The sequence below is a fragment of the Oncorhynchus mykiss genome, chromosome 5 (genome assembly GCF_057628025.1).
Source record: "Oncorhynchus mykiss isolate SJ-2025 chromosome 5, ASM5762802v1, whole genome shotgun sequence".
In the NCBI taxonomy this organism is placed as follows: domain Eukaryota; kingdom Metazoa; phylum Chordata; class Actinopteri; order Salmoniformes; family Salmonidae; genus Oncorhynchus; species Oncorhynchus mykiss.
In genome coordinates, this window is record NC_143026.1 from 29,563,775 (window position 1) to 29,589,022 (window position 25,248).

Below are 25,248 nucleotides of genomic sequence, written 5' to 3' on the forward strand. Positions count from 1 at the left end.
ACTAGTTAAATAAAGGTTAAAGAAATAAAATCCACCCTCGTGTTTTTGGCAAGAGCTTTCAGTGGGAGCTTTCCGATTGGCATCTCACAGCCCTCGGAGCCAATGTTTTGGATGCAATCATCAGCAAAACTAACAGTAACACATACAATTTCCATACAGAATCACACAACATGTTGAAGTCAAGATGCGTTTCTTTGCCATGATGCCATCAATTGGTTCCCAAATACAAACAGAGCAATAGACGGCACTCACATCGCCATGAAATCACCATCCCAAAACAATTTCAACTATGTGAAAAGGAAAGGCTTCCACTCTTTATGTGCAGGTGATAGAAAGATTTGATGCGGAAAAGCTGCTGCTGAATGTGGTGGCCAGGTGGAACGCACAACTCGTTCATTCTGCAGAACAGCAATGTTGGCCTATACACCTACAGCTGCAACCTGGTCTTAGAGCATTTCATATTATTCTGTACATAAATCCAATACTCTCCATTTAGAACGATATGTTACGTTTCATATGGTATGTATTCATTTGTGGATGTCGATCACCCATTTCATGTGATATGTTACGAATTACTATTAGTATAATGTTACGAATTTGCAAAACATACAATTGTTACGAATTTGCAAAATGTGCTATATGTTAAGAATTCTAGCTAGGTGGGTAACGTTAGGTAGCTGGCTAGCGTTAGCTAGGCTAGGGGTTAGGGTTAGAGGTAAGATTAAGGTTATGGTTAATTTTTGGAATTAGGTTAAAGGGGTACTGTTATGGTTAAGGTTAGCTAAAAGAGTCAGGGTTATGGGAAGGGTTAGTTAAAAGGGTTAAGGTTAGGGGAAGGGTTAGCTAACATGCTAAGTAGTTGCAAAGTAGCTAAAAAGTTGTTATTTAGCTACAATTTGAAAGTTGTACGTTATGAGATTTGAACTCGCAACCTTTGGGTTGCTAGACGTTTGCGTCATATGTCCACCCAACCACCATACTTTAGTTTTTGCCTTAAGTAACAATCTGTCTTACGTAATCATACCAAACATAACATATTTTACTAATTTGAGTGTCCTGGATTTACATTTACTATGTTAAGTCTAGTCTATGAGACCAGGCTGGCCTAAAGGAGGGGGCTGTTGAGGATGGATGGCTGTGGAGTGTTGCTACTCATTTGCCTATTAATTTGTCCTGATGGTCCTCTCTTTGTAGCTATGTTTTTATTTTCACTGGTCAAGCCACAACTGAGCGAGCCAAATAACACCTTTTGGTTACACTCAATTTCGGACACTTGCACCTCTATTTCATCCCCCCCCCCCCCCCCCCCCCCCCCCCCCCCCCCCATGGTTGTGCCATTGTATTTCATGGTACGGCATTGTATATACTCTACAGGCTTTAAAGGGATGCTTTTGACCATATATGGTTAATTAGGAGGGTTTCGAAATACAAACATCCAAGGTACTGCAAGAGCACTGAGGCTGAGAACAAATTGGAATTTATCAATAGTTATCTCCTACTGGTGTGCATATGACGCTGGTAGGATTGTTTGATAAATCACACTTTTGAGGCATATGACCATTCTAAATTCAGTTCTAAGTAGAATCGTTTCTATGCAATATTGATAAATGAGGCCCATGGACTTTAATACATTCACATATGGTTTCTTCTTAATGCATGCAGGGAAGAAATTGCAGTGCATACTTTGGCTTTCATCAATGGATGGGTCTTGACCCAGGCTTTATGCATGGCCTCTGGACCATGACAGCAGCAGTGGTGCTGGGTTGGAGTGCCATCTTGCTCCGCTCCACACAAAGAGTGGCCATGGCAGTGAGGCAGGCAGGACTCAGGCTTGCATTAGCAGAGGTTAGGGCCATACTTCAGATGGAAAGGTCCTGTTTTTGTTCCGCCTTCTACTCCCCCATTCTGTGGACTGGAGAGCTTTGTGGCGCTCTGTCAGGGCTGGTTGGGTAATTAAAAAGGCCAAGCCAGAGTTGTGATCATTAGGGGCTTGTCCAACGGTTGCATTGGGCAGCAGGCTCAAAATAAGCCCCTCCATGCATAAGGTGTGACACATGCACACAAACACTCGTCCTGTTCTGAACGCCATATAACATTCCAAAAGCTCTAATATAGACACACACACACTGTATGTGTCCCTTTGCTTCCCTTTCTCCGTCTGTCTCCTGCCTCTGCACTATGTCCCTCCCGACACACATTGTCCATCTGGTGCTGACGCCTCCCACGCTCTACTTGTTACTTTTTATCTTTTATCCACACTAACCCTTTATTTCCCGCTCTCGCACCCCTCTGTATTCGATTTAGCTTTTAACTCCCTCTACCTCGCCCCCTCCTCTTTTATATTCTTGGTCTTTCAGTCGCTCCACTCTTGACTGCTGGCGTCGTGGCGTGGCTTTCTCTGTGGTCCAGCTCTTGAATTCTCTCTTTCTCCTTGTGATCTTTTCAGGAGTCTCTTTTCCACTTGGAACCTGGTCCCCCCTTCACTGAACCACTCTGTCAGCTCCCTCTATTCCACTTGAGGTAGAGAGTCTCTAGTGCGCGTCTCGACCCCTGGACTGGAACACACACACACACACAAGGAGCAAGAGAAAAGGTGCTCAATTTCATAGTTATGCTGTTTCCTTAAGTAACTCTATTGTTGATCCATTTTATTGTTTCATTTCAGTAGATTCATGTTCACCATCGTATTTCCTATTGCTCTCCTCCTGTTTTCTTTTGTCTCTGTCATAGGTGACCAGATGAGAGGGCACAGAGGCTGGAAGTACAGAAATAGTACTGGCTACATCTATCCTTTTCTTATTCCTGGACAACACTCTATATGTTGTTTTTCCCCTTTTAGACTCACAGACCCGACATATTTATTTTACATGCTAAGCAGACCCAGGCCGAACATGAATAACACTTCGATGTTCTACTCTTTCCTCCATACCCTTTAGAATGAAGGCCTTTGTACCCGTGGAGTCTCTCACTGGAACAGCTAAGGTAAAGTGCCTGGCTTAAGGGCATTTCAATGCATGACCTAACTTTGCCCTCTCCACTTCCACACACTCCTGCCTGTGACAACACTCCCTGGGCAGGGATTCAGTGCTTCTCAGACACACTAGCTGCAGACAAACATAACGATACATAGCGTTTAAAGGCAGCAGGATGCTGCCGTTAGAGCTCTTCATCTGGGAAGGCAGGACCAACACTGAATATATGTTGACTGTGTTTTTCTTTTCAATCTAAGCTTGACTGATCTTTAATCAGTAGTTGTGATGGAGTTTAATCTTGGTGTTATTCATGATAGATCTACAATAGTACTTTATAGCAAATGACATGTTGAGTGTGAGGAAAGTATGTTTTGAAGAGTCTGATGGAGATACCAGTGTTGGTCTTGGTTGACTCTGTCCCCATGTCCAGAGTTCAGGACTCTCCCTCGGGGCAGTACCTGATACCTGGCAGATTTTATCCAGGTGGGTGTATATAGGTGCGTGTGTGTTTGGGTCCGGAAGGTGTGTGCTTTGAAAGGTGCGTTTCTCTTGATGTCTCCAGTCAATAGTGCTTCCTGCCCTCAGGGCTGTGTGCTAATAGGCCAGTCAAACAGAGGGCACCTGTCTTTCACCTCCGATCCTACCACAGGCTCACAGAGACTGTCTGTTTGGCCACTTCTTTCCTGTTTGACCACTGCAATTGTTTTATGTCCTTCTATGGTTTAATGGACCGATGAGATCCTTAAAGTTGCTGAGGGTGTTTATTATAAATGTTTGAGGGAGCAGAACTGTTTACATCTGTACAATTGAAAGTAGAACTCATATTCAAATATGTTGATTGGTAATCACATAAGCTTTTCTTAGGTTGATTCTGACAAAGAGGAAATATGGTGACGTCATAAAGACCATTCAGAATTGGTATAAAAATGTCATTCCAGGACAATGAGCTCATTTTAAATAGTTCCAATTATTCACGTTGGTTTGAAAGAGGGGGAACCTTTATGTAACAGACCAACAGGGCTCACATTAATGAACGCAGCGCCATCCAAATCAATAAATTAAGGTGATGTGTTCACTCACACAGTCTGGGTTAAGTGCTTTTCTCCAAGCCACAAAGCCTGTCCTCACAAAGGCGTCCGGCAGACAAGAGACCCTCAGCGCAACCTTGCAGCCTCGCCATTCACAGTTTAAAACAACAGCAGCCTGTGTTTCATTTAGGCAGACAAATATTGTCTTGTGCACAATGCTTATTTGCGAGTCTGAGTTGGTTCACCAGTGTCTCAGGCCCAGAGATAAGTGGTGAAGTTTCCAGTTGACTGGCGCGGGACAACTCTGACCCGTCATTCCACTGATTGCCACACACTCCGCTCTGCACTGCCTTTTTGTCAGCAGCTCCTCCAGGGGCCCCTATCTGTCTCTTAGTTTGTCCCAGTAATGGCTACACACACACGCACCACACACATGCACTGCACGCACCACACAAACACACACACACACACCACTCTGTCCCTCTCTGTGTTAAATGTAGTTACCCCAAGCCCCCAGCGCTCTCCCCATCCTGCTGGCTTTGTCTCCCCTCAGCTGTTCCGGCCGGGTGCCTGTATTGTGCTGCCGGGCTCATTACTAGAAGCACTGTGGCCCAAAACCTCAATACTAATAGGCCCACTGTCGCCCAGAACCAGGATTGGGATGGGGAGGATGTGTGTGTGTGAGGGAGAGAGAGAGAGAGAGAGATTAAGTATTTGTGTTGTAGTTGTTTGTGGCAGCATTATGTTGTTTTCGACTCTTTGGCTGCAGGATTGTTAATGTTTAACAGTTGCTGTTATTATTTCCCTGGCAGTCCATCAGCTGGCTCTGTATGTGGAGGCTTTGGAATTTGAATTTGATGCTTTGGGGGGATTGCCTCATTTTGCTGCTGTTAAAAAAACAGAGGGGACATATACTTTAAAGCTCCTCTGTGTCTCTGGATGTGATGTGTGTTTCTGTGTGCCTGCGAAGGAAACTGAAAAACTGTGTTCTGTTAGAGTGGCATCCCACTTCAACAACAATGGAGAAGGGAGCATTGTCAAAAGTAGACAGGACAAGACAGGACAGGACAGGACAGGATAGGACAGGACAGACTGTAGAGGAAGGGAGTGAGCATGAGGGTTGCAGCTTGGACATAGGATAGAGAGGTGTGAAGAGAGAGAGAGAGAGAGAGAGAGAGAGAGAAACTGCACGCTGGGTATGTACATCGTCAATGGTAGGCTTCGAAGGGACTCCTACGTTAGCTCATGTCTTGGTAGTAGTACTGTAGACAACTTTATCACTGACCTCTACCCAGAGTCTCTCAGAGCGTTCACAGTCAGGCCACTGACACCTCTATCAGATCACAGCAAAATCACAGTCTACATGAACAGAGCAATACTCAATCATGAGGCATCAAAGCCAAAGGACTGAATAATATTAAGAAAGGCTATAGATAGAAGGAAAGTAGTGTGAAAACCTACCAAAAAACAATTAGGCAACAACAAATTCAATCCCTTTTAGACTACTTTCTGGACAAAACATTTGACGTTTGACTGTAATAGTGTAAACTTGGCAGTAGAAAACCTAAACAGTATATTTGACCTCTCAGCTTCCCTATCAAGTCTAAAAATGTCAAACAGAAAACCCGTTTTTTTTTACAACAATGACAAATGTTTTGATGAAGAATACAAAAACCTAAGAAAGATATTGAGAAACCTTTCCAACCAAAAACACAAAGACACAGAAAACCTGAGCCTACGCCTTAGCCATGGTGAATCACTAAAACAATACAGAAATACACTACGGAAAAAGAAGGAACAGCACGTCAGAAATCAGCTGAATGTAATTGAAGAATTCATAGACTCTAACCACTTCTGGGAAAATTGGAAAACACTAAACAAACAACAACACAAAGGGTTATCTATCCAAAAACGAAGGGTATGGGTAAACCACTTCTCCAATCTTTTTGGCCTTACAACAAAACACAAAAGGCAAAAACATATACATGATCAAATACAAATCTTAGAATCTTAGACCCACTGGATTCTTCCAATTACATTGAATTTACTAAAGGAAAAAATAAAAACCCTCCAATCCAAAAGGCCTGGGGTGTTGATGGTATCCTCAATGAAATTATAAAATATACAGACCACAAATTCCAATTGGCTATACTTAAACATGATCCTTAGCTCTGGCATCTTCCCCAACATTTGGAACCAAGAACTGATCACCCCAATCCACAAAAGTGGAGACAAATTTGACCCCAATAACCACCATGAGATATGCGTCAACAGCAACATTGGAAAAATCCTCTACATTATCATTAACAGCAGACACGTACATTTCCTCAGTGAAAACAATGTACTGAGAAAATGTCAAATTGGCTTTTGACCAAATTACAATACGACAGACCCTGCACACCATAATTGACAAACAAACCAAAACAAAGGCAAAGTCTTCTTATGCTATGTTGATTTCAAAAAAGCTTTTGACTCAATTTGGCATGATGGTCTGCTATACAAATTGATGGAAAGTGGTGTTGGGGAAAAAACATAGGACATGATAAAATCCATGTACACAAACAACAAGTGCGAAGTTAAAATTGGCAAAAAACACACATTTCTTTCCACAGGGCCATGGGGTGAGACAGGAATGCAGCTTAAGCCCCACCCTCTTCAACATATATATCAACAAATTGGTGAGGGCACTAGAACAGTCTGCAGCACCCAGCCTCACCCTACTAGAATTTGAAGTAAAATGTATACTGTTTGCTGATGATCTGGTGCTTCTGTCCCCAACCAAGGAGGGACTACAGCAGCACTTAGATATTCTGCACAGGTTCTGTCAGACCTGGGCCCTGACAGTTAATCTCAGTAAGCCAAAAACAATGGTGTTCCAAAAAAGGTCCAGTTGCCAGAACCACAAATACAAATTCCATCTAGACACCTTTGCCCTAGAGCACACAAAAAACTATACATGCTTCGGCCTTAACATCAGCGCCACAGGTAACTTCCACAAAGCTGTGAATGATCTGAGAGACAAGGCAAGAAGGGCCTTCTATGCCATCAAAAGGAACATAAAATTCAATTTACCAATTAGGATCTGGCAAAAAATACTTGAATCAGTTATAGAACCCATTGCCCTTTGTGGTTGTGAGGTCTGAGGTCCGATCACCAACCAAGAATTCACAAAATGGGACAAACACCAAATTGAGATAGCATGCAGAATTCTGCAAAAATATCCTCCGTGTACATTGTAAAACACCAAGAATGCAGGCCGATACTCGCTAATGATCAAAATCCAGAAAAGAGACATTCAATTCTACAACCACCTAAAAGGAAGTGATACCCAAACCTTCCACAACAAAGCCATCACCTACAGAGAGATGAACTTGGAGAAGAGTCCCCTAAGCAAGTTGGTCCTGGGGCTCTGTTCACAAACACAAACAGACCCCACAGAGCCCCAGGACCAACTTGCTTGGTCCACCATTCTTCCAGAATGGTCCTGTATTTGGCTCCATCCAACTTCCCATCAATTTTAACCATCTTCCCTGTCAAATCAAATCAAATTTTATTTGTCACATACACATGGTTAGCAGATGTTAATGCGAGTGTAGCGAAATGCTTGTCCCTGCTGAAGAAAAGCAGGCCCAAACCATGATGCTGCCACCACCATGTTTGACAGTGGGGATGGTGTGTTCAGCTGTGTTGCTTTTACGCCAAACATAATGTTTTGCATTGTTGCTAAAAAGTTCAATTTTGGTTTCATCTGACCAGACCACCATCTTCCACATGTTTGGTGTGTCTCCCAGGTGGCTTGTGGCAAACTTTACATGACACTTTTTATGGATATCTTTAAGAAATGGCTTTCTTCTTGCCACTCTTCCATAAAGGCCAGATTTGTGCAATATACAACTGATTGTTGTCCTATGGACAGAGTCTCCCACCTCAGCTGTAGATTTCTGCAGTTCATCCAGAGTGATCATGGGCCTCTTGGCTGCATCTCTGATCAGTCTTCTCCTTGTATGAGCTGAAAGTTTAGACGGACGGCCAGGTCTTGGTAGATTTGCAGTGGTCTGATACTCCTTCCATTTCAATATTATTGCTTGCACAGTGCTCCTTGGGATGTTTAAAGCTTGGGAAATCATTTTGTATCCAAATCCGGCTTTAAACTTCTTCACAACAGTATCTCGGACCTGCCTGGTGTGTTCCTTGTTCTTCATGATGCTCTCTGCGCTTTTAACGGACCTCTGAGACTATCACAGTGCAGGTGCATTTATACGGAGACTTGATTACACACAGGTGGATTGTATTTATCATCATTAGTCATTTAGGTCAACATTGGATCATTCAGAGATCCTCACTGAACTTCTGGAGAGAGTTTGCTGCACTGAAAGTAAAGGGGCTGAATAATTTTGCACGCCCAATTTTTCAGTTTTTGATTTGTTACAAAAGTTTGAAATATCCAATAAATGTTGTTCCACTTCATGATTGTGTCCCACTTGTTGTTGATTCTTCACAAAAAAATACAGTTTTATATCTTTATGTTTGAAGCCTGAAATGTGGCAAAAGGTCGCAAAGTTCAAGGGGGCCGAATACTTTCGCAAGGCACTGTATTTCCCTCAGATTACACAGATCCACAAAGAATTAAAAAACAAACCCAATTTCGATAAACTCCCATATCTATTGGGGGAAATACCACAGTGTGCAATCACAGCAGCCAGATTTGTGACCTGTTGCCACACAAAAAAATTGCAACCAGTGAAGAACAAACACCATTGTAAATACAATGAGGGAGGGAGGGGTGAGGGAGGGCGGGAGAGAGAGGGGAGTGAGAGAGACACAGTATACAGTAAATAAAGAGATGTCATGACTCATCTTCGTCAGTTGCTGAGTACTGCCCTGATTACATTGTATTGCTTGCCAGTTATCATTGATATTGTGTGCTTAAAACCATTTTTTCAAAAGGCAGCTTAGCCTTAGTTGTATTAGATTTTTGATGGTTCTTTTCGTGGTAAATTAAGGCCATGATACACTCAGTCTTTGAAGGGCGTACAGTAGCCTAGGCCTATGTTCATAAGAAAAACAACACATTTATTGAAATAAATTAATATAGTAAAAGAAAAAAACAACACTAGGCCTACATAACAAAAAATGTGCTATGGTAACACTACAGTAAACTAAACAAAATGCTATTTCAGCCTGTAATTCTATAATGTATGAATCTTTATTCTGAAGTAGGCTACCACCCTCAGTTGAGCAGTGCATTTCAAACACAGATTCAACCACTAAGACCAGGGAGGGTTTCCAATGCTTTGCAAAGAAGGGCACCTCTTGGTAGATGGGTAAAAAAAAACGGACATTGATGATCCCTTTGAGCATGTGATCCCTTTGGGCAAGTTATTAGTTACACTTTGGATGATGTATCAATACACCTAGTCTCTACAAAGATACAGGCGTCCTTCTTAATTCAGTTGCCAGAGTGGAAGGAAAGAGGCCAATGGTGACTTTAAAAGTTACGTAGTTTAATGGCTGTGATAGGAGAAAACTGAGGATGGATCAACAACATTGTAGTTACTCCACAATACTGACCTAATTGACATAGTGAAAGAAGAAAGCCTGTACAGAATACAAATATTCCAAAACATGCATCCTGTCTGCAACAAGGCACTAAAGTAATCAAACTAATTCACTTTTAGTCCTGGATGCAAAGTGTTTTGTTTGGGTCAAATCCAATACAACTCTCCATTTTTCCAGAATAAAAAAGAAACGTATGGAGATAAGCACATGCAAAACCCCAGAGGAAAACCTGGTTCAGTCTTCTTTCCACCAGACACCGAGATGAATTCACCTTTCAGCAGGACAATAACCTAAAACACAAGGCTAAATCTACACTGGAGTTTTTTTTTTTACCAAGAAGACAGTGAATGTTGCTGAGTGGCCGAGCTACAGTTTAAACTTAATTCTACTTCAAATACAATGGCAAGACCTGAAAATGGTTGTGTAGCAATGATCAACAACCAATTTGACAGAGCTTGAACATTTTAAAAATAATAAAAGCGAAATGTTGCACAATCCAGATGTGGACTTACCCAGGAAAGACTCACAGCTGTAATTGCAGCCAAAGGTGCTTCTACAAGTTATTGACTCGTGTGTGAATACAAAAAATTGCAAACATTTCATAAAACATGTTTTCACTTTGTCATTCAAATCAAATCACATTTTATTGGTCACATACACATGATTAGCAGATGTTATTGCCGGTATAGCGAAATGCTTGTGGGTAATGTGTGTAGGTGGGTGAGGAAAAATACATGTTTAATCAATTTTGAATTCAGGTTGTAATACAACAAAATGTGGAATAAGTCAAAAGGTATGAATACCTTCTGAAGGCACTGTATGTGGCATGTAACCTATTACATTCGACAGCTCACATTCAAGGCTTAATTGCGCGGAAACTCATTGATGAAGTTGAATATGAAACAGTAGGACTAGGGGAAAATCAAGCCAGTAACGAATTGATCCCTAGTCTAACATTAAAATAATACAATTCGAGACAAAACGGGATTGGGTCCCTTTCGAAACCAAAATACATTTTTTTTCCAGAGATAGCCTTTATGTATAGGTCTACTCTCCAGCATCGTGGGGTGTGGTTTGGTATTTCGTATTGGCTGTATCCACGGCGGAGAGGCAATCCGTCAAGTCCTGCGGCCTTTGCTGTGACGGTGGGTCCAGGTGGGCTGTGGCACTGCCGAACCATGGCCTCGTTACCGCGGTATAATAATGAGGCCGCAAAGAGGGGAGAAATAATTGCAAATAAAACTACATGATGCAGAAAATAAAATAATAAATTAAACAGATGTGCGTGTGTTCAGGATCATTGCTTTTGTCCTCTTACGTTTCCAGTAAATTGCTGAGTCGCAGAAAATAGGTAACATTTGAGAGTTTTGCAGTAGAACCATATAGGCCCTACTTCTACTACTACTACAACTAATACTAATAATAATGATGATGACAATGATAAGTTATTCTGTTATAACTATTTAATTCACTATGTACAGTATTTATTGTGCACAATGGGAACCCTACGTCCTACATCCATGGCAACAAAGTAGGCCTACTGTCTTTGTGGAGAATTAAACAGCACAAATAGGACACAGTACAGCAGTGTGACTGTGAAGCAGTAAGATATGGTCGGATAATGTGTTGATCATTTTAAAATAGCAGAACAACTATTTTAACTGTAGGCTAAACTGCCTTCAACTATTTTACACCTATAGATTTTCACTGATATTAGACCCCACAGAATTGGACCAAAGTTTTAAATTCTGCTTGTGTGACACAAGCCTACATACTATTCCAGTTTTGTGATTATTACACAATAGGAGTTTTGACTTGATTTAGTAAGATGTCCAAAAAAATATGTAAGGCAGAGAATCACTTTGTCATGCTTTATTTTATTAAAATAATTCTTTAGAAATTCCGTATTTACATCTTCAATAATATTAATAACAGTATAAGAAAAAACGTGTTTAGTCACAGTTCTTACGAAACATCAGCATTACAACAAACTCGAAATATCATTGAAGAAAACCCCCCAAATCTTTCATGTGTCATTAATCCCCACAATATTCACCCCAAATCATCCTCATGATAAAGTTGCATTTTTTTCTTAAGAGCAGTTTGCAATTTACTATATATACATATTGCCAAACAAGAGTAGCGTAACCCAGACAGTTCAATTCAGGTAGCACATTTTCTTTGACAAAGACATGAGGACATTTTGCTATGTTAATGATACCATGTGTGACTGTATTCCTCATTTAGACTATTGGCACTGTGTTACATTTAAGATCTGGAAGGTTTTGCAGGGTGATGAGCTCAAATAGGCTGAATTTTGAATTCAACACAGAGAATCCTGAAAAACATACCCTAGAATGCGAAAGGGACATGTGTATTGTATAAAACTGTTGTAAACTTGATGCAAATTCAGGCCTAACTTCACATAAAAGCAGTTACCGCACTGTGACACCACAATTCATCCTATGATGTCACCATGAAGTCAAAAATGCATGTCAGAGTTGTAAAATGTGCTAAAAATAAAGTCTTTGGTGAAACAGCTTTAGAGTGATGTATACAGGATGCAGGATTCAGGGCGTTGCCACTGAAAAAGTCATAGAAATCAGTTGCCCAAATGTATTACAGTGTTTAGAATGTCATGTGTAAACGTGTAAAGTCATCCTGGATGAGGCTGTCATTAAAAACAAATAAATAATTCATTAGTTAGCCATGAGAAGGTATTGTCCATGAGTTCATGCTCAAGCACTGCTGGTCCAGTGTTACCATTAAAAGTCTCCAAAGTCTCCATGTTTTCACTTCCCTGTCCATTATTGGGAGACAGTCCAATTCTCATCATAGCTTCCTATCCCTTGCTGCATTTGCCTATTGGTCCCCATTACCAGTCCTCTTGATGAGGGTTGGTCCATGGGAGCTAGAGATGGTCGTAGGCTGCAGTGGATGGTGGAGCAGTGCGGGAGGCCGAGCTATAGTAATAGGGTGAACCTGCAGGGGGCGACAGAGATAAAGGAGTTTACTATTGTGTTTTGTTCTTTAGCTTGGCTTTGATGGTGTTAGGAGGGACAATGCAATGTAAAGCAGGCTTTCTTTATCCCATCCACTACATGACAATAGCAGATGGTTCAGATGGAAATCTGCCCTGCTTGGATAGTTTGTCCCATGAATAAAGCTGCCTGTTTTGCAATCTCTCTTTAAAGGATGGGTCTGCTACTTGATGGAAGAAATATCAAAGAATGTTTTGCGTTATGCATAGAATTAAGCATTTACAACACACAAGCATTAATACTGTTTATTTTCCCCTGTGTCGTTAATAACTGGTGAAATCAGCTGGGTCAAGGTGACACGAGTTCTCAGGCTAGTCAGCTCCAAGAGAGTTACTGTACACCAATGGGCGGCAGTGGTTTGAAGCCGACCTCCTGGTAATTGGGTGACTAGTTTCCATGGGGACTAGGGGAAATCATGATACATGTGACGTGACTGAAACCAAACATTTGGCTGTACATGATTTCCTGGATTGGAGTGAGGATATGTATTTGCGGATTTCCCATTGATACTCAGGGTTCATTAATTGTATCTTAGGTTCAAAGCAGTAGAATAAGGTTTAAAGTATAAACTTGACATGACATGAATGGTTTGTATTCAACATTTCAAAGGGAAGCTTTAAACAAACATTTTAATTGGAGGCTGGAACTTTTATCTACAACAATTCAGTCTGATCCGTGAGTTATATTCTGAAGACCTTCATTTTGTATTTGTTCATGAAGATCACGTTCGATCCAATCATAACATCAGCTTTATAAACAGTACAGTCCTGTGTGGAATCATACATCGTTCCAGTACACAAACAACACTGACTACAGTACATGCTTCTAATACTTATGAAAGGTGAACACCACTGTGCCGGACTGACTGTGACTCACCCAAAATGCTGGAGTTGGTGAATCTCCAAGCTTCACTGTAGGAGGTGTAGGGGGAGTGAGTGTAGGTCTGGCCAGAGTAGTCTGCACCTGTAGGACAGGGAACAAAAAAACAACATATGCATCAGATGTACATTGAGACATATATACAGTAACCAACATCATTCAGTAAGAAATTCACACGTATGTGTAGCCTATAGACAAAATTAAATTACAGTCTAGACAGTATTATGCATTATATTTCTTAAAAAGACACGACTTCCTCAAAGTTTTATTTTGCCTTCATTTGAGGGTGTTTGTCCTCTTGCCAGCATCTGCTGAGACTTAGCTCATAATTCACCAACGGTTAGGGTAGCTTGTAAACCATTAATCTATGAGCCAGGTGAATGGCTGGGGGTAAAATCCCTCGACTCATTGATGCGTGTGGCTAGTCTCCACATCCTCTCTATAGCATTTAACCCTCCCCTCCCTGTCCCTCCAAAATGGCCTCCTCTCCTCTCTATCCCTCACTTCCTGCTTTAGCCTTTCTACCTTTCTCTCTGTCCTCTTTTCTTCGTCTTTTTTTTTACATTCCAATATCTAATTGGTAATTATGTTGGCTGGATTGAATCCCTCCGCTCCCCCCCAGACCCCCCCTTTCTGTGAGTAATTGTGTATGAACGCTTCCTCACAGCGAGCCCACCAGAAAAATAATAAATCAGACCCTCTCATTTCGCGCTTCGGAGGGCAGACTTCAAATAAAAAAGGCACATCACACACACACACACACACACACACACACACACACACACACACACACACACACACACACACACACACACACACACACACACACACACACACACACACACACACACACACACACCACAGTGCTCTCTCTCCCCCTCTCTCTCTCCCTCTCACCCGGGCCCACTCTGCCACCCTGTGGCCCCCCACCCTCTCCCCGTCTGGTGGGGCCCCTGGTTCCCATGGCGATGTGTGGTCAGAGGGGCGGCGTGGGGGTGCGGGCAGCAGGGCGGAACCCCCAGCCTGTTCCCTGTACCCCCTGGGCCCTGGCTGCACCGCCGTGCAGTTCACCAGCCGAGCAGGCTACTTATTAACCACCATGCCTTCCTGTTAATCTCCAATCCTCCCTCCCAGCACTTATCTCTCCCTCTCTCACTCCCATCCTTGCTTTTTTAACGTTGGTTTTGGTCACTGCCTTACCCCAAAACAATGTTGTGTTTTGTTGTCTACATTCTTCTCAGTGGTGCTTTGTCCTCATAGCATATTCAGTTTTAGCTTTCCCCAAAGGGAAAACCCAGATGGGATCATGTTTGGGTCACAAATAAAACTATGAACTGCATTTAAGGGCCCAGTGCAGTCAAAAACATGATTTCCTGTGTTTTATATATATGAGATTGGAATAATACTGCAAAATGAATGCCCTTTTAGTGTAAGAGCTGTTTGAAAAGACTGCCTGTCATGTCAACCTGTTTTGGTGGGATGGAGTTTTGGCCTTCCATGGTGACATCACCATGCAGTAAATTAGTTAACAGACCCATAAGAAAGAAAGTTCCAAACCTCTCTGCCAATAACAGCTCATTTTCTGTTTTCCCCTCCCCACTCAAACCCCTCCCTCCCAAAATTATGGCTTAAGAAATTGCTCATTGCTAAAACAATCACAGTATGGTACTTAATTGTTAACCCAAAATGATTTGATATTGAGATAAAAAGGGCTGCATTGGACCTTTACGTAAGCTCAACTGAAAGGAGAGACATCATTCATTTATTTCTCTGAAATCCCATCAGAGATGCCATAGCCTGTCTCAGTGTGAATGTCAATGAATGGGAGTCTTACCTGCTACCATGCCAGTGATGGCGGAGGATGAGTAGCCTGTCTGGCCACTGGAGGGGATGTGAGGAGGGTAGCCGGGGAGAGTGGAGCTAACCATGTCCCTTCCTGAAACAGAGAAGGACAAAACACACAATGTCAGCTCTTCTCAGGAGGTAAGTGTACACATGAAAAACAAATAAATTCTTTGGCCCCCCAAAAATATGTGTCATGTACATGAAATCATGCCAGTTACCATTCCACCATATGTATTTATTTATTTATTTATTTAACCTTTCTTTAACTAGGCAAGTCAGTTAAGAACAAATTCTTATTTACAATGATGGCCTACCCCGGCCAAACCCTTACCCGGACGACTCTGGGCCGATTGTGCGCCGCCCTATGGGACTCCCATATTCTACCATCATATACAGCAAGTGATGTTCGTGTACAGTACTGCACATGGGGTTTGGTGGTTGTGGCAGGTGACATGATAAGAGAGTGTAGTCTACCAGTATACTGTCCATATGAACCCCCTACAGGGAGTGGCAATGGATGAGATGAATGCTTCATTACCTGCTATGAGAGACTGGCTGCTGAACTGGCTGTACACTGGTGCATGATGGGAGAATGAGTTGAAGGCATGGGGGAAATGGTTGGAGCTGCTGCAGCTGCTACTGATAGACACAGGGGCCTGCAGCGATTGTAGCTCCAGAAAAGCTGAGTTGGCCACCACATTCGGAGAGGGGCTTGTGCTGGTCACCTCTGGGGACATTTCCTGTTTCAGACAAAGTGGGAGGGGCTGTAGGGGGTCTGAGGTGGCATGGCCAGTGGTTCAGTGGATGGGTGAGAAAATGAAATAAAATGGAATTAACTGATATGAATGGATTAACAAATACACAGCAGCAATAGCCTGTTGGCTGATTGAAATGAATGATGAGTGAATGGGTACTACATCGTGTTTGATGTGTTTGCGAACTGCGCTGCGGATAGACATACAGCACATCATGTACATCTGTTTTAAATTAAACTTGAAAGGGTGCTTTGGGCAGCTTGTGATAATACGCCAAATTAATTGCACAACGCATCAGCAGGCACGGCAAGCTAAAATGTGGCTGCACTACAGAGATAAACATCAACTGCTATGATAGCTCAGTCGGAAACCAAGATCTATAATCAGATTGATGACAACCGCAGTTGATACAGTTTAGAGTATACACGCCTAAACAGACTGCTATTACATTCACAGATTATGAATGCATTATTACATTAAACTTAACTGTCTTTGTGAATTGGGTCTTCAGATATGCTGATGGAAAACAATGCTCCCATGTGTCAGCGTGTTCAGTTTGTCCTCGGTTTCATCTTTAAGCTCTGATATTTGTACAGGGTGAGAAGGCAGCATCCATCGTAAGAGTTTTACCTGCCACCACAGTGTAGCCCTGGTGCGCTGCCAGATTCCGACCAATAGCAGCACTCGATGTTGAGAGGCTGGTCTTCCCGTCTTCTAGACTGCCGTTGATGAGCGAGAGAGGGTACACAGTCTGTGGAGGATAGATCGGATTAACCATTTGTGTGTAAGTGTGTGTTGCATGTGTGAAAGCGAGAGAGGGAGAGAATAAGAAATTGACAAAGAGAAAGAAAGACAAGGAGTAGAGAGAGTAATTTTGGGAGTGGAGTTAATCAGGATCCACCAGCTCTCAGTGCCAATGTGCCATGTAGGCTGCTGTACCTGCTCGGTCTTGCTAGCTGCAGCAGAGCTGAAGGAGTCTGGGGGGTAGTGGTGGCGGTCGAAGCCACAGTCCAGGTGCTGCGGTGGGAAGTGCTCTGGTCTCAGTTGCTTTCTAGGAACGCCCCCGCTGCCCTGAGAGTCCACACTGTGTCTACAGCTTTCCTGGTCACCTGAGAGAGAGAGAGAGAGATACAGAGAGAGATACAGAGAGAGATACAGAGAGAGATACAGAGAGAGATGCAGAGAGAGATACAGAGAGAGATACAGAGAGAGATACAGAGAGAGATACAGAGAGAGATACAGAGAGAGATACAGAGAGAGATACAGAGAGAGATACAGAGAGAGATACAGAGAGAGATACAGAGAGAGATACAGAGAGAGATACAGAGAGAGATACAGAGAGAGAGAGTGTGTCATATTAAGAAACTGCTGAATCTATTTGAGTTTGTGGGGAGGTCTCATTCAATTGGGAGAGTGAATCTTATTGAATCTAATTGAATAAAATCATCTTAAAATGTGAGAGGAGAATTTGGGATTGCACGAGAATTTGAGGGTACTTACTGTCGTCATGGCTCCTCTTGCCCTCCTGGCTGGGTTGTGGTATCCCCAACAGGCCACTGATGGAGTAGGTGGAGCCCAGGGAGTCGGACTGGGGTGACTCAGGGGGAGTGACGGCTGAACTGGGGACTGACAGACAGACAGACAGACAGACAGACAGACAGACAGACAGACAGAGGGAAATGGACCATTATTACTCCAATATTATCGTTGACCATTAGCGCTTAATCTTACGTACCATTAAGCATGGAGTTTCTTTAGGCTTAATACTGCATGATCAGATCATAATGCTGGACCTTAGTGAAGGCGTGTGTCTGTGCTTAGAGTGGGGGGAGTGTTAGCGCATTGTTAATCACAAGGGTTGATGTGAGTGTGTGTGTGTGTGTGTGTACGTGTACGTGTGTCTGTGTAGAAACTCACTGAGTATGTGTCCTGGGCTTAGGCCTTTGCCATCCAGAGGCAGATTGAATGGCTGCTGCACCTTGGTTCGGATTATTCTGGAATAAAGAGCCGGGATTAGAGTTTAAAATCTATTGAACCACTTCAGTGGGTGAACAATGAAAACTATTTTTCTTCTGCCCAGTTCATTTCTAAACACTTGTCTTACATTACTAAAGAGATCACAATGGTTATTTTAAAGGTCCACTCTGATATGTATTGGTTTACACATAGCATAATGTAGAGGTTAGTCATTACCTGTTGATAGAGCTGACACTGGGCACGGTGTCGCTGTCACACACTCCCTCTGCCAGCAGCCTGTCTCTGATCTCCCAGGCAAACATGGTGGGGTTCTGACGTTTGTAATCTGCTATTTTATCAACCACTTTAGGAGTGGCCACCTTGGGCTTGGAGCCCCCAATCACTCCTGGCTTGATGCTGCCAGTCTCGTAGTAGCTGGAAAAGGACAGAGAGGTTTGCTACATAAGAGAGCAATATAGTGAATGTGGATGGTCATCATTTAGATTGAACAAAAATAAGTGTTTACGATACCAATTCCATACTGTATAGCGAACCCAGAATGATTAAATAATGGGAGACAGTGGTTATTGGTCTAAGTGTCTTGAGAACGCAATGGAGGGCCATAAACAGTATAACCCCGTTGTGTAAAGTTGCAAAAGTTTTATGAGGTCCTCACCGTCCCAGGATTTTGCTGACACAGCCGTGGCTGACGCGGAGCTGCCGGGAGATGTCACAGGGACGCACGCCCTGGTGGGCCATGTCCACGATGCGCTGCCGGATCACCTCCGGGAGCGGACGGCCGTTTACAAACATTCCGCCTAGTTGATTAAGACCCCCATGACCTGGGGGAGGAGGGGGGATGAAACATACATAAATGTCATGGAACCTGAGCCCACTACCACCCACGCTACCACCCACACTCAGCACTACCTCATACAGAAGATACACACACACACAGGGAGGGCTGACTGAAACGGGTTCTGAGCTGATTTTACTTGTCTTCAGGCTATTTGTTTGGTCTGAAACAGGGATTACTTAGCACCTAACATTCTTACATAGATAGGATTATGACATACTACAGTCAGGTAGAACAAAATAGATTAGTTAATGAAATAAATAAAATACTATTTAGGTGTCTATTGGCAAAAGTATTTTCAGAATGCATAAAACAAATAGGATAAAAAAAGTGGGTCATTTGGATTTGTAAGAGAAGATGTAATTGAACCTGTTGGGAAAATTCAGCACAAAGTAAACAAGTATGAGTGAAGTACAATCAATATATTATTTATATAATTTCTTCACAAAATTGTGTATGTCATGAACCAAAAAATGTGCATTTATTTCCTGGAATTTGTTAAAAAAGCATTGTTTTCAATAAAGTTAATTTAAGTTGTTTTTTTTATGTTGAGGAGAGGAGACAAGCATGTCTGGCCAGTTCAAGTTTATATATAATTGATATGAACGTTGGATCATAAAACAGTTAATCAAAATATAAGTAACCCTAACCCGGGTATACTGCTCAGTAGGGCTATATAAAAAGGATGACTTCAGCGATGTGAATGATGCACATCAGAACATGTTTTGTAAAGGTACCATGCATAATTCATTGTTGTTTTAAAAGAGTGGTAAAAGAGGGTAACTGACCAATTAAGTCGGATCTAGCTAGAAATTTGACAGCTTCTGGTCTAGACAGCTCTGTGTATGTCTTCCACATTCTAGATGTTCTCAATCCTGGTTCTGACCTCTAGATTCCTCTCTCCGGGTTTGGGTTTCCTATGGGACACACAAGGCAGCGAGAGCAGGGTAGTCATTCCTCGCAGAGAAAGTAAGTTTATCCTAACTTTGATATAAATTAATGTCACATTAAACGTTATAATACGGATAGATTTAGATGTATTATTTTTGTCAGAAGTTTGGGGCTTATAAAATGCCATAATTTAGGCATATTCTAGCACGCGACGTGGAAAAACAGCTCACATGCACAATGATCCCCTATTGCCATAATTTCGATTTCAACATACCCTGAAGTGATACTGTCTAGGCTACAATTCGATAGCCTAAATAACACGGTACATTATTTGTCATCATGTTATGTTTTGGAGTTTGGTTAGTTATTCTTTGGAAATTGTTGTATGTATGCGAGGTCAACGGGTGCCTCCTACACAGCAAAGTTCAATGTGAAACCAGCTCTTTGATTGACATGTATAACACGTTAATAGTCTAATGAAAAAAAAAACATTACAATTACGCAAAAGAAATGTTAACCATTCGTTATTTATATATTAGACACTTTTACATTGTGAGCAAGTCGACCGTTTCCAATGACTGTTTAGGTCAAATATCACTCAAATAGGCTTTCAATAACTTGATTCACCCCACACAAATGCTATAGGCTTCTCCGGCTGTCGGTAGTCAGTTGGTATAATAAGGTTAGTATTCTAAAAACAATATAGGGGGCTGTAGGTTATATGGCAGATTTGTCTGTATTTGAACTATAGGGATTTAATGAAATAGTTACTCCTATTTGGCCTAGGCCTATAAAACTCTCATGTTTCACCACTTATGCGCTCAGGATAATGCGTATATTCATTTGTAGAAGAACATTCATTCCCTTGTGTCCAGGCTGAAAATAATACCACAGGCCTGCACCAGGGAATAGGCTACATGTTCTAGTTATAGTTGGCCATTTTAACGTAAAAAAATAAATACAACAATCGACTTATCCTTTATGTGAGGACTTGGAAATGCAGCTGTGGAGAGGTTTGCCATGTCATTTTGAAAGTTGTCAGCAGCTACTCTGTCTTTCTATGGACTGCATCAGTGACTTTGTAAGAATCCCAATGCTTTTAATTTAACCCATTCAGCAGCTTGCTTCCCCTGGCTCTTTTTTTCAGTCCTTTCCCAGCTTTCATTTCCACATCAAACGGAGGCCGGACGAGGCTGGGTGGGGAACAGGAGCACCATTAACGGTGCTAGCGGAGTGTGTAAAAATCTCCCCGCCAAGCTTCACCAACCTGCAGGATATTAAAGCCAAGCAACCCCAAGGGAATAAACACACGCATATACACACGCGCGCGCACTCTCTCTTCTCTCTTTTCTGTCACACACACACACACACATCCCTCATACTGACTTTTTATTGTAATTGCACAATTATAAGCCTATATGGTCTCCATGTATGCGCCATTTATAGATATGCCATAACTTCTTCTTTAGGTTGTTTCCCTTGAAATAATTAATCTTTATAGTTTTCCCCATCAAAGTGGATTCGAATTTATAATCCTCTGTAAAATGTACAATTTTATTGGTTCTAGACCTCATATTTGTCACTGTCAGTAGACGGCTACCACCCGGTAACTAACTCTACCATGCACCTTTGAGGCTACATAGTCATGGAACACTGGTCACTTGAAATAATGTTTTACACACTTCATATGTATATACCGTATTCCAGTTAATAACTTGACGTGTTTTGTAATTTAGCAGTAGTGAGTTCATACTTCGCCGTACATTTTTCGTATTGGTGCCCCGTGGAAATCGAACCCATAACCATGGCGTTGTAAACCCCATGCTCTACCAACTGAGCCAACTGTACATACACTTTTCTTCAGGTATGCTACATATTCTATCCATATACTGTTCATATTGTCTATACCTCCCATCACACACACATATATATACAACAATACACAGGAATCTATATGTATGTGTGATGGGATGTATAGACAATATGGACAGTATATGGATAGAATATGTAGTATATCTGGACTCCTCCTAATATTTTAATTTATCTTAATTCCATTATTTTACTTTTTAGATTCGTGTGTATTGTTGTATATTGTTCGATATTACTGCACTGTTGGAGCTAGGAACACAAGGATTTCATTATAGCCGAAATAAAATCAGCTAAATATATGTATGCTACCAACACAATTCGATTTTTGATTTGGTTTGATTTGAATTATACGGGAAATAACCTAATGATATAGGTCTACTACAGGCCTACCGTTTTGGATGCATGTTTACGAGAACATGCTCTACAATGTAACATAAGGTGCCGTCGAAACGCCTGAGGAAATATCTGCCATAAGTGTTTTGTTGTTGCTTATATTAAATAGAATATACACGAAATATTGCAGAACCTCTCACTTTCATGAAAACCATGTTGGTTCCATAATAACTTCAATAATGCAGCATTTATGTTACACTGTTTTGTTCCTATACCCTTTGGTTTTGTAAGCTATATCCCACTAACTCACCATTAGGCTATGGAATCAATGTGTGGCCACACTGGTCAAGATTAGCCTTACCCATTATTTAGTTTAAATTCAAAACAAGATCGTTTGTCTGTGATCTGTCCAACATTGCTTGATTTCACAAGAAATTAAGACTATGTTTCACATAAGCAGGTGTTTGCTCCTGCGCTCACAGGCCATAAGCTACAATTATTTATCAACCACTAATTTAGAGATCGAGCCTACATTTGACAACTTGGTTGACTATTGACTATCCTATACTCCCAGCAATTTTAAACAATATGTATTATGTCACATTTGTATGTCACGTAATTTGATTACATCCATAAACCAACAAAAAAAAAAAAACATTGAGGTGCAATGCGGCACTATAACTTCTGAACGGTTATTGTAACCCCTGACAGAGGGTGCTATGATAACATGAAAGAAGATGGCGCGTCTGAGGCGACAAGAGGGTGTCATAATTTATGCCGCGGGGTAGACCGGGTGAAACGTAAACAAGCCATACCATTCAGCTCCCCACGATTCCATCATTAACTCGATTGAAGTGACAATGACCACGGATTGGCCCAAATCTATATCTGACAGCTAAACTAACGTCCAATTAACTTCCCAACCCCTCCACGAGAGAAGGAAAATCTATTAGTTCACCCTGGCTTTCTGTTTAATGAACACACACACGAATTATAACACCATGCTCAACGTTCAGAATTGTTGGTCAATCACTGATAGTTTGCTTTCGTATAGGCCTAAATGTTACATTCATAAATGAACATAACTTTTACAAAGACCCTGAAATTAAGGAAAATAAATCTAAAAACAATGTAGGCCTATAAGGACAGGTGCACATTAAGTTATTCAATTAGTGATCCTTATGGCTTTCATTGATTAAGGTTATTGGCCTTCCAATCTCTACTTTGATGCATAGAGACCAATTACTGTATAGACAGCCATGGGCGAATTCTAGAAACCATGCTAATGTGTTCTATAAAATATATTCCTACAAAACAGTCTGTTTCTGTTCATAAAGTCCTTACTCAACATGAATAATGTCAATTTATTAGAATGAAACAACAAACAATATTTCAGGGTTTCCTGATTCAAGGCAGCAGTAAAGCCACCATTTCGTTGGTGCACAAATCCAGTTTATTGTCAGCCTAATCACCCAATTACTTGAAAAGCAGTTAATTTTCATGCCATTAGAATTCCACATGAATAATGTTAGATATTTCTACTGAAACATAACTGGAAAATATTGACAGGCACTTATTCCGTTGTCAACACCTATGTGAGCATACACTTTTGACGGCTGATTTCTGTCTAGGTCTGTGTAGGCTACAGCCTCCAAAATATTTAGTCATGCCTATATTACATTATTTTGCTTGCTTTGACAATTACATATTTCATATGTATGAATGATATCTTCTGTTTACCGGCCAAAATATAGCAATACGAGGGAAGGGGGTCTCAGATCTTGTGTTTTACCTCGTCCGGTGTTGTTGGACATATCTCTGAGGTCTTGGTCGTTGGGTGTCCTTGCCAAATGTAAGAGGGTCCACGCGCGCTCTCTCTCTCTCTCTCTCCCAGTTAATTAGATGTTTTTAGTCCATGTGGGGCCTCGCTTGGCATGAATGTGTTCCTGAGTGCACGCTTAAATGCTCTGCAAGAGGACATTGTAATAGTTAATATGGGTTTGTTATGAATATCGTGTGGTGATGTTGTGTTTCTTTAGTGTGCCTATATTATTGCCCGCGCTGCAGTTTTAAGTTGAGTCTTCCGTTCTCTCATCTCTTATCGCCCTCTTATTTTCAAAAATATATCTAGGTCTGTAATAAACCAAAACAAAAAACACTTTTCACTGCTTATCGTAGCCTATACTCCGTAGTAGGGTAGCCTTGGATATTTGTTGGGACTACTCTCTCACATTACTCAGCGAATCTAACCTGACTCGGTAGACTAACTAAACGATCAGCCAATACACTGCTCATTGTTAATAAGCTACACATTTACAACCATTTGTTAAATATTTTAACAACCATTCACATTTGCTAAAACAGTGATGTATCACATGAATAGCCTTTCGAACATTGCTTTTACAATCTAAAGCACATAATTGGGGCAAAGAATTACCTTCGCCTTGCAGAAAAAAGGTCCGGGCAGATATCCTTATATTATTATCCAATGCTAGACCACACTGGCGAAAATTTAACCTCGGCCGGGGAGATCCAAGTCAATCGTTGATAAAGCGTCTGTTATGATGCTCTCTCAACAGTCAAGAGGTGGTGTAACTGTTTAGGATCTGCTACTAATTCTGTGCGAGGTTTTATCCAACAGATGCTCTCCGAGGCGCGCAGTGGAGAGGGTGCGCGGCGGCCATTGGATGATGGAGTCGAGCGGGGTGCAGTAGAACGAAGGATGAGGTGTGGCTATTTGAAAAGAGGGTGTCACCCTTCCCAAAGCCACATGGATGACTGATTTTGTGGTTTGAGTGGCACTCCACCCAACACAGCACACTGACTGAGCAAAACAGCAACGTTTACGGAAACACTCGTCAAGGAGCGGGTTTGTTTTCATTCACCCCCAGCGACAGCTTCGCTTTGATTAGATTGTGTACAAGATGTGACACGATTTCCGGGGGTCTGTGAATTCAGGTTCATTTGGAGTACACTGTTTTCACACACAATTTGGTAGGTCCTACTTGATTTGTTGTGATCTGTCACAATTTCTGCTATCACACAACAGTATAGGCCTATGTCCCCTTATTTGAGTGATAAAATGATGACTAAATAGGCCTATACCATGTCAGGGACATGGGTGTATGGCCTATATATTGAAGATGTTTAAATCATAAAGTTTAAGTACATCAGATATAGTGTATTACATAGACCTACTTACAGTCATAATTGAAGTATATCTAGGCTAGTTTATTATTTCGTTTCAGGGGACAGAATTAAATT

At 41.6% G+C, this 25,248-nt stretch overlaps 1 protein-coding gene across 9 annotated transcripts; it reads right to left on the reverse strand.

The window, feature by feature from the left end:
- Window positions 1–11,416: 11,416 nt before the first annotated feature.
- On the reverse strand, window positions 11,417–24,669 carry LOC110523577 (paired box protein Pax-8). 9 transcript variants are annotated; one of them, XM_036977224.2, is made up of 13 exons: window positions 24,422–24,604; window positions 23,777–23,951; window positions 19,680–19,808; window positions 18,712–18,877; window positions 18,273–18,470; window positions 17,997–18,073; window positions 17,580–17,705; window positions 17,019–17,188; window positions 16,710–16,830; window positions 15,863–16,099; window positions 15,314–15,415; window positions 13,477–13,563; window positions 11,417–12,541 (listed from the first exon to the last, which is right to left on the reverse strand). In XM_036977224.2, the coding sequence occupies exons 3-13, from the start codon at window positions 19,747–19,749 to the stop codon at window positions 12,471–12,473; spliced, it is 1,425 nt and encodes a 474-aa protein (XP_036833119.1). In that variant the 5' UTR covers window positions 19,750–19,808; window positions 23,777–23,951; window positions 24,422–24,604; the 3' UTR covers window positions 11,417–12,470. The 9 variants fall into 9 exon arrangements, with proteins under 9 accessions (XP_036833119.1, XP_021458059.1, XP_021458061.1 ...); XM_021602384.3 differs by lacking the exon at window positions 23,777–23,951 and having other exon boundaries at window positions 24,422–24,669; XM_021602386.3 differs by lacking the exon at window positions 19,680–19,808 and having other exon boundaries at window positions 24,422–24,606.
- Between the last annotated feature and the right edge of the window lie 579 nt (window positions 24,670–25,248).